A 15,512-nucleotide genomic window follows, 5' to 3' on the forward strand; every position below is an offset into this window, starting at 1 on the left:
TTCCTTACTTAGATTTGTGTGTATTAGGTATTTGTTGTGGAATTTTTAGATATTACTCGTTAGATATTGCTGCACTGCATTTCACAACACTCACAATAACATCTGCTAACCATGTGTATGTGACCAATAACACATATTCAAAACAACACTGTAGGCTACTTGAAACAACACTATGACTCAAGAAGATCTAAATGCATACCCCCATGAAACTGAGACTCTGTGTTTAAAGTAGAAAGTCCCGCACATGCGCAGAACCTTCGGGACCTTAAACTGTCTGGAAGAAGGGTTCAGAAAAGTCGTATCCGCAGACACTGCCAATTCATTTTGGCAGGGAAATTATCTCTAGCAATTTTCTGTAGGCCTAACGAGCTAGGCGACAGGGGATATGGCTGAGACATGAATATGTTGCCAAAACGCAGTCTGCTCAGACATGAGTCCCTGTCCAAGCATTTGCTTTTCATAACGGCCATTTGCAATTGCAAAATCAATGCAACATGAAATCAACTACATACACATTAACGGAAATAAACGCTGCAAAAAAATAGAGAATGTACATGAGATAGCAGTCTCGTTCCTTCACTCAGCCATTGCTGATGGATGCCAGATCTAATAACACCTGGATAGGCATTTTACGTATCAGCTAAGCACGTGATGGTCGTGTTTCTCTCATCAGACATTGCTGACCCATGCCAGATCTTACAACGCCTTGATAGGAATTTTAGATATCAGTTCATTTCATCGTATGTTGTAACAATCTGGTGCCAGGCAGCACTGTCGATGACTTGGCACCCATTGGTTGATGCACGCAACTCCTGAGCAGGGAACACGACCACTTTGTAAGAAGAGGAGCGCTAGCTATAGTCAGTCACGTGCTGATGGTTGTCTCGGTGCTCATGATCACACTTTGGAATAAAATAGTCCTCCTAGAACAGGCCTACACATTTGTGGGAAATCTGTCTTTTCAGAGAGCAGAAACAGACTGTAAACTCATATTTATGAAGGAAATAGAGGTAGGCTAAAGGTAGGCCTAGCTCAGGGCTTCCTAACCCTGTTCCTGTAGAGCTACTGTTCTATTGGTTTTCACTCCAACCCTAATCTAGCGCAGCTGGATCTAATAATTAGCTGGTTGATAAAAATAATCAGGTTACTTACAACTGGGGTTGGAGTGAACAGCTTCAAGAGTAGCTCTCCAGAAACAGGGTCGGAGAGCTCTGGCCAAGCTACTTCACAAACGTCAAACCGCTAGGGAATCAATTCGAGTCACACATCAAAACCGTTTTATCACTTTATATTGTTTATTTGAATTACATAATGTGTGTGTATCATAGATATTGAAGAACATTGGTTGGTATTAAATGAAATATATTACGTTCAATCTGACATGGTTAAAACCCTGTACAATCATATGTTGTGGCTAGAAAAGGTATGTTGCATTTTGACAATACCGTTAATGAACAAAGCAGAGAAACATTTCATTTGGCAACATCATGATAGGGGTTTAGTTGCTTCGTATTGACTTAAACGTATATTTGCCATTGGTTACACTTGTATGCAGACCTCCGATTCGCTGTTTCAATTCAATGTATACTGTATGTCAAAGCAAATTGGTTCATTTTTTTAAGCGACAGATTAATAGAAACAGTAGTAAACAAACACAGTTTGCAGTAGAATTGAGCTACCAAATCAAATGTACAGTAGCCTAAGGAATCAATCTCCTGGTCCATTTTACTGTTCACGCCTTTCTTTCTGAAAGGTTTGAACACCATTGTGGGTTTTGATGTTGTAGTTGACAAGCATGATTCGTTTCAGAAAAGATCTGTGCTCCAAAGTGAAGCAATGGCACCTCTTCGCTATCCCTTAGGTCATGGCCTAAAAATGTCAGTAGTTCCACTGAATTGATACAATTGGTGTAGCTCCACTTCTGCTCTGTCAAGACATTCTGTGTTGCATTCACTTGGGGGTTAACGTCAACATTCCTCTTCTCCACCATCACATTCAACTTCCACTAACACTCAACACCTCCTCTGTTCCCAACAGAAATACAAGCTGCACAAATGGCTGGCTGAATCATTACATGCGAGATGAATTAAAGATGTAAGTAGCGAACAATAACACACTGAAGGACATAAAGACGTTGCCTTGATTGTATTAGTACTCTATGCAGCAGAGCAAACAATCTTGAACAAATGGAGAGTCAGCAGAACTATTTTGTAACCAAGCAACAAATATTTTATGCCATTGTTTCGAATAATAAAGTAAGTGATCCATTCATGTATATTGGACGTTCATATCAGTGCTGTAGCCTCGGACACACCCAGGACGCATTTATTGATCTGAAATCAAAGTGTAGGAAGACATTTAAAAGGCAACATTCATTCTGTCTACGTTATAGAGACCATAACATTCTCAGGCATTTGTGTCTGTGATGGCACTTGGGTGACAAAGTGCAGCAGGTGCATGCTAAGCCGAACACTCCATAGAAGTAGCTGAACTGTACTGAAGGAATGTAATTTGAGTTTTAGTCAATGAGGACAAAGTTCTTTCTTTATACTGTACCTGGAACAGTATCATCAGCATTCATTATATCCATTCAAGCAGTGTCTGTGAAAATCACTCCAAGACTATTCAGTGATGGACCACATGCTGGGGGTGAGGTGTCAAACCACAGTGTTCCTACCTCCAGACTAGCTGCACACTGGTCAACAGCTGTGGTCACTGGCTGATGTGAACATGCAGACCTGACTAAACCAGGTTTGTGACAGTGGGTGTTGGGGTAAGGGGTTGGTCATATGGCTGCTGGAATGATCTGATGTGCTGGTTGATCTAATAGTCATGTGTCCACTACAGTCCATGTGGTTGTGGAGTGGACAGGTAGAGAGAAGCAGTTACACTGGTGTGACATAGTTCCCTGGGAAAGTCCCAAAGGCATGTGTCCTTTCTGACGTACCTAAGGAAAGAGCAGAGCACATTGTAAACCAAAAGACTGCTCTCTCCTACTTTACATCATACAGCCAAGACAACCCTGGTCCGTTCATCTGACTACATAAGTAATACTTGTAATATCATTTGCTGCCCGATAGGGGGCACACTTGTATTTAATTTGACTTAACTTAAAAGTGGCAATCCGCCTGCCGAAACAATAACAAAGTGTCCTCTCCAGCACATTCCGCTAAAAAGCTGAGGGGCGGGGCTGGAGAAATGTAAGAACTCTAAAATTCATAGACAGAGCTATGGATGCAAGGATAGACCATCCATGAAATAAACATAGTTTTAACCATGTTTTGAGGCTATATAGTGTTTGTTTACATGTTAGTTTGTTTACAAACATTTGCGTGAAACAAGCTTATATTTTGGGTGCTGATGGGTATGATAGTTGAACTAAGCTCATGAGGCATTTATAAGTTACATTATTCAAGAATCAATGGGTACATATCATTAATTTATAAAGTCCAAAAATAGATGTAGCTACTGCAGATTGCCCCTTTCAAGTCGTGTAAATGTCTTACCTACAAACCAGCCATCATCACACTTCTCCATCACTTGTACGATGTCCCCCTCTCTCAGTTCCAGCTCATCTCTGTTCTGTGGGTTGTAGTTGTAAACTGCTTTGTATCTGAGTGAGAGCACAGACCAGGGTGTGGGATTTGATTTTTGGCAAGGTGAGTAGACTGTGGCAGTGAAAAATGAGATAAACAGTACCTCCATTACATTACATAAAATCACATTTTCATTGGCAAAAACATTTGACTCACGGTTGGCGTTGCACTACTGTTGAGCCAGCATTGTTGGTCGTTTTTGTTTTGGGGATGTTGTTCGGGGCTGCTCCTCCCCTGTGGGCAGATGGGGACATCTGATTGGACGGTGAATCAGCTCTGCCAATGGAGTTGTGCAAAGCCGGTTGTGCTCCTCCCCAGTGGTTGCTCTGGGGGGTGGGGGAGGCAGGCCCAGAAGTGGGGTGTGGCCAGTGATTGGGTGCTTCTTTAGATAGTGAGGGCTGGAGGGATGAACGTGAATGGGAAGCTACTGTCCCATGGGATATGGGTGAGGACGGCTTCAGGGGGGAAAATCCTGGTTCAGGGCTGCGGGAGGAGGGGGTCAGACTCCGAGGCGAGCGGGTCAAAGGAGAGCAGGGTGAGTGTAGAGGACGCCCTGGACTCATTGGCTCTGGGGATGTGGGTGACATGGGGCAAACTGGGTAGTCGTCAGAGGATGATTTGGTGCGGGGCAACTTGTTAACCTGGACATAGTTGGTGGGGAAGATGCCACTCCTGGTAGTCCCTGGTACCCGGCCCTCCAGCCACCTGTCATCCACACGCCTGGTTACACTGATCACCTCGCCCTAAGATAGAGGAGCAGGGGGGGGTTTACTTGCAGCCTTTTTATGAACCTGTCCTGCATTGATTCCAGGCTGGCTTTCTTCAGGATTTAAAACAGGTATTAGGGTGTTAAAGATAGAATACATAGTAGGATGCTCACTTTACGGAAGGACAGCTCAACAGGCAGGTCTGCATTGAAGGTGAACAGAGCCACTGCCTGTCCGTAATCCAGCACCTGGATGGTGGGAGACTTGATGGGTGTGGGCTTCTCTGTAGGAGGGACAATCTGGAGCAGAAATGAGTGAGGTTCAGAATGACATGTGGAGCGCATCACATAAATCGACATTCAGAGGTTAGTTGGATGCACACCCACCTCCACATAGGTTGTGGGGAAGATACCGGCTCTCCCATGATGCTCTCCTTCAAACCAGTTGGCGTCTACCTGCCTGAGGATGTAAACAATGTCTCCCTTCTGTAGAGACAGTTCCCTAGGAAGAGGAGGATAGAAGTCAGACTGTGGCTCGAGGGACATGCATTAGATTAATTGAAGAGCTCAGCTTTACTAACTCGATATTAACATTATTGGGCTTTCTGAGAAAATCAGTTTGGTCAAATTAGGTTTGACTGGCCTAAATGTGATATAATTACATTGAGTGTGTTGCTTTTCACTGACAATACAGTTAAACGGACATGTGAGGGGGAATGGTTTGCAGCCGATCAGCAGGAATTATAACTCACTTGGGGGACTGAGCCTGGAAATTGAACTTGGCTCTTGCTGCTTTCATCTGCACAAACAAACACAAAAAAAGTTTATTGGCGAGATGTGAAAGTCTGCTTCTCACAAGGGCACAGGCCTGTTCCAGCTTGCAGTTGTTGATAGTTATAGCAAGATCCTAATCAGGGCAGCTAAAAGAAAACAAAACAATATGTTCATATATACAGATTATTTTCAGACCACAATACATAAAGCACCAAAACCTTCCGATGAACCTCGCTCCTCAAAGATCATAGATACATTTTCAAAATGTTTTCACATTGTGTACAGCATACACAGGTATGTATAGTAATTGCATATCCCAACACCAAGAAGGATAAAGACATCTACCTGCTTCTCCTGTCTTTTGGGTGGGAACTCCATGACTTCAGGTGCAGGGGAGAGGCGTTCTATTGTAGAACAGCAGGGAGACGTGGAGAGCAACAGATGAGAGTGAGGAAACAAGACACGGGTCAAAAGAGTGGAGCAGAATCACAAGGTTCATCAGGAAATTGTATAGCCTCCCAATCCAGCTTTTTGATGCTTTAAGAGTAATTATATCAAGTCGGTGGGAAGATATGTAAACATTGAATGAACCCTCTCCAGTTCAATGTATGTTCTTCTAAAGAAGTCAAACCTTTGGGCTGGTTCTTAGACTAATCTCCAAGAAAAACAGTTGGATAAAGCTGATCTATAATCAAGGTTTCCGGCCAGCTGTCCCTATTTTCTGTGCTACCTCCCCACCCATACACTACAGCTCTTTCCATGCTAAAAGTAAGAAACCTCTCCTCTCACTAATCCAGATCAGTTTTATATCAAATTCATTCAGACAGATCAGGAAAGTCTGCAGGAAATGACAAGGAATCACAGACTTCAACGGCAGTCCCATATTGAATTACTGTATTCCGTTAGTAGAGGCTGTTTTTCCATGGAAGTGTCACTGATTAGATTTTAAACATTAGCCACTATTAAAATGAATCAATTCCAACTACAGCATTCAAGTACACAGCAGTATTATACATAACCTACTGTTACTAGTCTTTACTGGGCCATTTTACTGAGACTGCATGTTGAGTGGCCTAGCCTTAGCACCACTCTTTCTGAATAAAGGTTTTCATGTATGGATTGGATCCAGGATCAACTCCTACATAGCCTTACCATGTGTGGGACTAGGGTCTGCCCTCTGAGAAACAGCTGTTGTGGGGACAATGGGAGGATGGAGAGGTTGCTTTGCTCCAGTCAAAGAGCTGGAAGAAAACGACAGGAAAAGAGAACAGGTTTACTATATGACTGTATGCTCCCACAAACTCCAGTCAATTAGATGTTTCCCAACATTAACAGCCCACATGGTGGAGCTCCACACTGTATAAGGACAGGGTACTGTGTGCAGTAGTATATACATTTGTCATGCAGATTTGGCCTCTGGCCACAGCTGCTGGTTTGCATATAAAGATCAAACAAAAGTTGAAACAGATGACAAAATTGAGAGAGAGGAGACAGGAGAGAGAGGAAATTACTCTGGGGACCTTCTGTCTTTGGAGAACTCATAGTCATCATCATAGTCGCTGACTTTATTACCGTGTGTAAATGACAGGGAAACATCATGCAGGGTTCTCCAATAAATGTGAAGTTAAAAGACATAGCAGCATGAGCAAATCAGTATCATTATTAAACAAACATGTATCTGAGAAAGTGCATTAGATCAGTAAACAGCTGTCCACTGTCTGAACCAGATAAACACAGTCACAGAAAGGCATCACACCTGCCTGTTGATCCAGTCAGTGTCTGGCAGCTGGCTGTGTCTGCCTGCAGCCAAACAGGAGGCCTGGACAACAGGAAGCCGTAAAAACCTGCCGTATTCTTACTGTTGTATGTTTCCATTTTACATCTCCTTAGCAACCTGCTCAGTAACCGGACTCTGAGGTCTCGAGGTAGGAAGAAGGTCGCTTGGCCAAAACACATGAGCTCAGTTTAGCAAACAACAACTAGGAGAGATCTGTCCAAGAATGTATTACACAGTAGGCAAGAAATTAACTGAACTTCAATTTGTTAAAAGGGTATGTAGCTCAACTATTAAGTATTCTATAACAGTGTCTACTAGGCAGCAAGACTAACTTTACTTTGCTAAGTTCTCATTTCTAACTGATAGGGAACCAACGACTGTAAAGACTGTAACTTATTGCAAGAGTAGTGTGATGGACAAGTGCATGTATCCATAGTGGATGAAGAAATGTGTAACTGGATTAAGAACGTGGGAGTTGGGCTCAGAGGAGGTCTGGTATGTGGCCACCAGCCAGACTGGGGCTCAACCATTAACCTGGCATGTCCTGGTGTTACCTCCCTCTGCAGTTCACACTGGCCTCATGCTACACACTAACCGCACAATCTGGGATCATTTTGGAGAATATCTTTAGAAAGTCACAAGCTTTTGAATTGCATTATCTTTAAAAAACGGCATTGTAACTGTCGGCGGTTGTTTCACATGCCTGCAAAAATGAATTGACTGCAATAATTTGAATCATGGCTTAGACTTGCTTCATCTCTCTGCACTGGTCATCAAGCCGCAATCTAGCTAGACTCTTCAATGACCAACCTGCCAGTGCACAGACACATGCCTGGGGAGGTGGGTCCCACCCGTTAGTATCAAGACAACAGCAAATGGTTGTAAACAGACTTGTAGATGCTTAGTCACTTAGTCACTGAAGAGGCATCAGTCATCCAACTGTAATGCGCAAGCAATAGTCTCAATACCATTGACATACATGAATCTTGTAGAAACAACATGTGGATTTTCTACTCATACCCAAGTAGTATATTGAGTCAGAAATTATGCACACAGGTCAATAGTGCATCTGTAGCCTCTGTGGGACAATAAAGTTGTAAAAAAAACTTTATGGTCTAAAAACAAAGCACAATTCATGTCAGTGAGACCAACTGCCAGATTTGATCTTTGTCCAAAACAAAATATTGTCTGGATAAGGAAGCTTAAGAAAGGCCCCAATGATTTGAAAAAAGGCTAAAAGATTTGCTGAGTAAATCCCCTGTCATGAACAGATTTGTCAGAGCAAATTAAATAATGGCGCGTGAATCAGTTGATGTTGACATGGTTTTGGGGACGCAACTATAGTAGCAGGATACAACAATGAACAGTATAATAACTGTTTCCTGTATCGACAACAATTCCTGTACATATTTCTCAACATCAGAAAAGTGATGCAGCTACACCCAATGACCTACCCTGTACAACTTGAGACATAGTTTTACTGAAGGGATAAAACCGTTGTATGTACAATCACACCAACAGACAAAGCAACAACGCTGTCCCATTACTCACCTGTTGTCCTGTGTTGTCCCTGTCCCTGCAGAAGTTCCTGGATCAGCATTCCTGGCACCCTGGAAGCAGAGATCACATTGAAGGCTGTTCTCTTTTGGAGGAAATCTCACAGCTACTCAGACAGAGCAGAGGTGGTGACCACTCCCAAATGAGCCAGAGGGAGAGAGAACTCCCCTGGGTCCTACACTCCATTGAATACAATGACAAGGTTGGTAACAGTATCTTTCTGTGGCATCTTTGATTGAGGACTGGCAGTATACAACCACATACAGCTGATTAGATGAGGTGCAAATTAAGGTTGTGAAGAGAATCAGCATCAACTTTTGAAGAGTGAAATGAAATCCTTCAATTCAGCATTAAACGCATACAAGGCATACAGTGTTGCAAACAGTTAAGTTCTTCATTGAATTTAACCTATTTTTCTACAGAAAGCGCGAGGGAAAAATATAACAAATGCGTGTTGGATTTGCAGTCTGATTTAGATTTGTGGGGGGTTTAGATTTGTAGGCGTGTGATTTGAGGCAGACACATCCAAGTGCAAGGCAGGCAGGTCCTAGGGGTAGCAGGGTCACAGGGCAGTGTCGGGGTTGGCATGCAGGCCTGTCTGTCTTTCAAACAGTCCTCACAGGAGGGGGAGATGGGGAGATAACAGGGAGGTATGGTATTGACATTATCCATGCAAGCAACCTGACCTCCTCTCAGTGTATTTCTAGAGGAGTGTGAGAGTGAGGAGAGGGTTACAGGCAGGGTAGCAGGGAGGAGGGTTGCTTCAGCAGAGTCACAAGGGGGGCCTCAGTACCTCACCCCGGCCTCGCCGCGTCTGCTTCTTCTGGGAAAGCCTCCTCTCCAGGCCCTGGATGTCCGAGTCCAGCTCAGCCTCAAAACAGCTCAGCTCAGAGAGCAGAGACTCCTGGTCAACACAGCATGGTGGTTGGAGGGAATGAATCAATCAAATATCCAACTAAATACAGTAACTCATGGTGGCCCCATACTTTCATGCTCCTGGCATGATTCAATCTGTCCATGCTAACTTTTCCTTTTTCTTTGCTAGCTCATTAAAACAATCACTGCCTTTGGCCATCATGGTGGAGGTTATGACAACTATCATATCACTGTGAGCACTCACCTCGAAAGCGGATGGCTTAGACGGCTTCTCTATGGGGGACCAGGGTTTCTCTGTGGGTCTGTGCTGGGCCAGCTGTATCGGCGGCTGCTGGGCCAGCTGTATGGGAGGCTGCTGGGGCTTCTGGGCTGGCTGACTCTGAGGCTGGGAAACACAAACATATAGGCTCTGAGCACACAGTCAGACAGGGAGACCTGAGAGTTGGTCATATACAGTGGGGCAAAAAAAGTATTTAGTCAGCCACCAATTGTGCAAGTTCTCCCACTTAAAAAACCCTGCAGTTTAATTTACAGTAAAGCATGATCATAGTTTGTGATACATACAAAACCTGTGTTTTTTATGTAATCCAGCCAAACACAGAAGTGCGTTCCTGTCGACTACTTTATAGTCAGTCAATCTGATTCACTTCATTATCTCTACATCCACATAAATAATTCAACAGTCAGATGAAACCGAACTCATTCCCTCATTAAAGGCTCAATGCAGACATTTTTATATCAATATCAAATCATTTTGGGGTAACAATTAAAGGTCCATGTCACCAGGCAGGCCAAAACTCCAACCGAAACAGGCTGAAATTTCAGGTGGTCTTTTCAAACAGCTCTTACACTAAAAAGATATTATCATTATTTTCACAATTTCACAGTATTATTCCAACCTTAAAGTGTGGAAATATATATAAAACACAGGAAAATCACATTCTTGACTGCACTGGGTTTTTAAATACCTTACCATACTAGTTTTCCAATAAAATTGACAAAAAGCTATTTCTCAAGCAATCATTTTGCTAGGACTGTCTGGGAGTGGGGGACGGAAAACTAAAAACTACCTGTTATTGGCAGATTTGGAACTGTCTTTGTTATTGGTTTATTTACCAATTTACCACATTGTGATGTCACCAGGCAAGCCGAAACTCCAGCCCAAACCTGCTGATTAGAAGGTCCTGTGTAGATTGTATTTTCAACCAGCAACTATCAGGAAATAACAGAGATCACATTTTTTTCCCCAAAAAATGTAGTGTCATCAGCCAATGCAAAACACAGGCAAACTGGATTTTGACTGCACTGGGCCTTTAAGAAGACATATGTTCCAGTAGCTTACACTAGAAAGAATTGCTACACTACTTTAAAAGGGTATAAACTTAAGAAACCTTCAACTCCCAACCCCTTTTTCATGTTCCTTGAAATACCTTGGCAGAGTGAGTTCCTGTGAAAGCCAAAGTATTCTCTCAGTCAGTAGTCATCACTACAATCACAGGCAATGATATCACTACTCAGGAGTTCAGCACTTGATTTGGTCTGTCCTCTGTAATTGTGTGATTCTCTGTACACAGGCTGGCCTGAACTGAGGAGAGGAGTTGCTGGAGGTAGAAGCTGTACCTAACCACAGATCTAGGATCATATTACAATACCTCCAATCCTTAACCATTAGGGGTATTAAACACATCTGACCCTGTATCAGTTGGTGAGGGACAATTTCTACCTATTCTAGAGCAAGCCTGGTGATGACCTTCAGAGTAAATGAAATACGCCTCCATACTGTGAAACATTACGCACCACAAGAGGTTAACAGGCATAATCAGTATCACAAGACGCCTGGGCCCTGTATTTGTTTTCTTCCCGCTGTGAGACGCCAGGCTCAATTTGCACCAGATCTGGGGCTTGGCGACAAGAGCCATTCAAAACGTCAGCCCAGAGACAAACACACTCCTCTCTAAATCACTCAGAGTATTTTAACAGACAGACATACAGTATTCAAAGGGCCTCATGCATGCATGCACACACACACACACACACACACACACACACACACACACACACACACACACACACACTCATGGGTAGTTCCGAGTCAGTTACTCATTTTAGTAAGGGCAGAAAAGTTAGATACATTTCCAAGGGAACACATGCATCAGAGACAGCAAAACATACACTGTTGACCATCCAGTAGTTTATGGCAGTTCATGGTTAACAAACACTGTCTTCATGTTCTTCTGTTTGTTCTACAAATTATGATCTCGAAATTAAGAAGAAAGCCGGAACACAGCTGGTGTGGGTTTGCCATTGTAGCAATGATCGCATTAACAACTTCCTGATTACCTGGCGTGAGATGCTTTTAGCTGAGAAGCATTCCAGGGTATTGACACAAACTAATCCTAATAAGAAAGGGATAGGGTGTTTGCCATTGTAGCAATGATCGCATTAACAACTTCCTGATTACCTGGCGTGAGATGCTTTTAGCTGAGAAGCATTCCAGGGTATTGACACAAACTAATCCTAATAAGAAAGGGATAGGGTGTTTGCCACCACGAGCAGCTATTGTAGGCAGCCCACTCCACACTAACAAATACAGTACAAAGAAAAACTCTCAAAAATAGTTCTGAAGCTAAGCCACAAATCTTTTGAAAACCTCAATGAAAAACATGTTGCTTTAAAATCAGGAATTATTTGCCACAGTGCAACCTTTAAATACAAACAAATATGTTCAATCCAAGTACCACCTATATTAAAATGTGTGGTATTGCTACATGTTAAGCACCCTGGTAAAGGAGGGTAAGGCCTAACCTGGCTGTGGACCTCTGAGGTGGTGCTCTGCCCAGGCTCAAAGTCAAATATGCTCCTGGGTTGTGGTGGCTCCCCCCATCGGTCTGAAAGCTTATCTTCAACCCCCAGCTCACTCCTGAAACACAATCCCCAACAACATGCATGCACGAACACACATGCACGCACACGCGCACACGCACACACACACACACACACACACACACACACACACACACACACACACACACACACACACACACACACACACACACACACACACACACACACACACACACAACACAACTTAATCATGGTTTCATTGTCAATGCCTGTAGGAACAGATCCAAACGTGTCTACCTGGCACTTGTTTTTGTCTCTCCCCACACTCCTTGTCTTGGGTCGGGGTTTGGAATTCACACTTATACCATTCACCCAATTACCATGTTGACTGAAGTAGCACGAACTGGGTGTTTCACAATGACTGACCACATGCTTCTGATATGCTGTGAACTTGGTCATGGTGTTACAGTAACAGAAACAAATACATTCTAACATTCTCAACATGAGCTCTACTGTTGGTTTAAATGAGGAGGTTGAACGTGGAATCTCCCAGTCCTATTCAGTCCCATCAGTCTCTCCCAGTCTCACCAGTCAGGGAGGGCTCCGTAATTGTCCATATGGGTCTGAGTCTGCTGCCCACCGGCTGAGTCAGCAGCAAGGGCCCGGCTCCCTGAGGATCAGTCAAAATTAGTGTTAGCAAAGACTGGCCATCTGACAGAGTAGATAAGTTACACCCCAGAACATGGCTATGTTATTTCCACTTTACTCACGTTCAGCAGACCATCGCTCAGAGTCCTCGTCAGTTTCTAACAAATGGGCAAAGATAGCAGAGTTAGAGGGATTTAGAGAACATTAATCATAAATAGTACACTCACCTCAACTAAGGAGCCTGAACCATGAAAAACAGCCCCAGACCATTATTCCTCCTCCACCAAACTTTACAGTTGGCACTATGCATTCAGGCTGTTCTCCTGACATCCGTCAAACACAGATCTGACTGTCGGACTGCCAGATGGTGAAGCGTGATTCATCACTCCAGAGAACACGCTTCCACTGCTCCAGAGTCCAATGTTGACTTTACACAGCTCCAGCCGATGCTTGGCATTGCGCATGGTGATCTTAGGCTTGTGTGCGGCTGCTCGGCCATGGAAACCCATTTCATGAAGCTCCTGACGAACAGTTCATGTGCTGACATTTGAGGTAGCATGAGTTAGTGTTGCAACTGTGTTGCAATCAATTTTATGCGCTACACGCTTCAGTACTCAGCGGTCCCAATCTGTGAGCTTGTGTGGCCTACCACTTCACGGCTGAGCTGTTGTTGCGCCTAGATGTTTCCATTTCACAATAACAGCATGTACATTTGCCCGGGGTAGCTCTAGCAGGGCAGAAATTTGACGAACTGACTTGTTGGAAAGGTGGCATCCTATGACAGTGCCACAGTGAAAGTCACTGAGCTCTTCAGTAAGGCCGTTCTACTGCAAATGTTTGTCTATGGCGATTGCATGGCTGTGTGCTTGAATTGCCAAATCCACAAATGTTAAGGCATGTTCATGTACTTTTGTATATATAGTGTATATTCTATTCAGTAGGGCCCTGATTCCGAATTCCGTCTCAAGTTAAGCTCACGTAAATGGAACGTTATTCCCTTTTTATGCACTTTTCTCTATATATGCGTATTCTGAACTTGAATTTAAGAATGAGAGTAGCGTGCTATTCATCCGCTATTAGTTTGGGGTGGAGATCAAATAAATGAAGGAGTGGCAGAGATTTGTCCACAGTTACGCCGTATTCTGACCTTGACTCAACTCCCTAATAATTCCACCACCTTTACACGTGAGGAAACCATGAATAAGGTCGAGCAATCTGCCGGACCCAGGTTGAAAAAGCATCTACTTTAGATACATCTACTAACAGCATTCTCCATGCACTGTAATTTACAACTTGATAAGAGCTATTGACAAGAGCTATGTAAATGAATAATCCGATTGGATAAGGGAGTTGTAAATATAAATTACACTTGTTTTAGATCTATTTTACCTTATAATTGATGAAGACAAATGTGAAACCAGTCATATGAAAGCAAACTGAAGCATATCAACATATCAGCTTTCCCACAGTAAAGTTTATGAAATACTGTGCCATTATGCTGAATTGAAATTATACAGTCTTTTAATTTGCAAGGATGGGCACTTTCAAATCTCTTAGTTATAGACTACCCCGACTTTCTCTGTTTCCTGTTTCTATCATGTTAAATATTAGCCACTATCGGTACCGACCCTCAGTAGGTATAATAACAACATATATTCAACTGCCAATTTATCATTCCATTTAATTACATTGTTTTTATTAACTTCATTTGCCATCACGGTCATGTGGTTGTTGAAGAGGATGACTAGTAACAGTTAATAATATAAATATATATTTATATTATTAACTGTATATATATATATATATATATATATATATATATATATATATGCTAATTGAATTGTTATGGAGTGGAGTGCAGATCAAGCTGTAACAGTTTGAACCTGACGTATGGTGCAGTACTTGGCTGTGTGATCACACAGTTCCATGGTTAGTGCAGGCAATAGATGAGGGTATAGCCTACTATTGTACACTATTCTACCTATTATAATGCTATGTACACTAATCTGCCCAGCTGCCCACTGCACTGAGGCTAGGTAACACGGTCACAACTGATAAATCCATGATAATCGGAAATTTCAATAAGCATTTCTCAACGGCTGTCCATGCCTTCCTCCTGGCTACTCCAACCCCGGCCAACAGCCCCCCCCCCCCCACCTCTTGGATAGCTGCAGGGGGTCATCCCCCTCTTCAAAGGGAGTGACACCCTAGACCCAAACTGTTACAGACCTGTATCCATCCTGCCCTGCCTATCTAAAGTATTTTGAAAGCCAAGTTAATAAACAGATCACTGACCATTTCGAATCCCACCATACCTTCTCCGCTGTGCAATCCGGTTTCCGAGCTGGTCACGGGTGCACCTCAGCCACCCTCAAGGTACTGAACGATATCATAACCGCCATCGATAAAAGACAGTACTGTGCAGCCGTCTTCATCAACCTGGCCAAGGCTTTCGACTCTGTCAATCACCATATTCTTATCGGCAGACTCAATAGCCTTGGTTTTTCTAATGACTGCCTCGCCTGGTTCACCAACTACTTTGCAGGCAGAGTTCAGTGTGTCAAATCGGAGGGCAAGTTGTCCTCTGGCAGTCTCTATGGGGGTACCACAGGGTTCAATTCTCGGGCCAACTCTTTTCTCTGTATATATCCAAACGAGCTTCAATGCCATACAACACTCCTTCTGTCATGTATTGTCATGTTGTGTCTTTCTGTCCTTTCCTTTCACCCTGTCT

General features: G+C 43.2%; 1 protein-coding gene across 6 annotated transcripts in view; it reads right to left on the minus strand.

Moving 5' to 3' along the window:
• Positions 1-1,271: 1,271 nt before the first annotated feature.
• The window catches only part of sorbs3 (sorbin and SH3 domain containing 3), a 45,221-nt gene continuing 30,980 nt past the window's right edge, over positions 1,272-15,512 (minus strand). For 4 of the 6 annotated variants that reach the window (XM_021621532.2, XM_021621533.2, XM_021621534.2 and 1 more), the window contains exons 7-20: positions 12,901-12,936; positions 12,719-12,800; positions 12,092-12,206; positions 9,531-9,671; positions 9,204-9,314; positions 8,405-8,463; positions 6,229-6,317; positions 5,422-5,480; positions 5,055-5,101; positions 4,690-4,804; positions 4,477-4,602; positions 3,753-4,339; positions 3,507-3,613; positions 1,272-2,947 (exon numbers count right to left, since the gene is read on the minus strand). In XM_021621532.2, coding sequence (XP_021477207.2) covers positions 2,886-2,947; positions 3,507-3,613; positions 3,753-4,339; positions 4,477-4,602; positions 4,690-4,804; positions 5,055-5,101; positions 5,422-5,480; positions 6,229-6,317; positions 8,405-8,463; positions 9,204-9,314; positions 9,531-9,671; positions 12,092-12,206; positions 12,719-12,800; positions 12,901-12,936 — 1,736 coding nt within the window. In that variant the 3' untranslated portion in view covers positions 1,272-2,885. The remainder of the gene's footprint in view (positions 2,948-3,506; positions 3,614-3,752; positions 4,340-4,476; positions 4,603-4,689; positions 4,805-5,054; positions 5,102-5,421; positions 5,481-6,228; positions 6,318-8,404; positions 8,464-9,203; positions 9,315-9,530; positions 9,672-12,091; positions 12,207-12,718; positions 12,801-12,900; positions 12,937-15,512) is intronic. The other 2 variants (XM_021621535.2, XM_021621536.2) reach the window with 2 other exon arrangements.

The sequence above is a fragment of the Oncorhynchus mykiss genome, chromosome 11 (genome assembly GCF_013265735.2).
Source record: "Oncorhynchus mykiss isolate Arlee chromosome 11, USDA_OmykA_1.1, whole genome shotgun sequence".
In the NCBI taxonomy this organism is placed as follows: domain Eukaryota; kingdom Metazoa; phylum Chordata; class Actinopteri; order Salmoniformes; family Salmonidae; genus Oncorhynchus; species Oncorhynchus mykiss.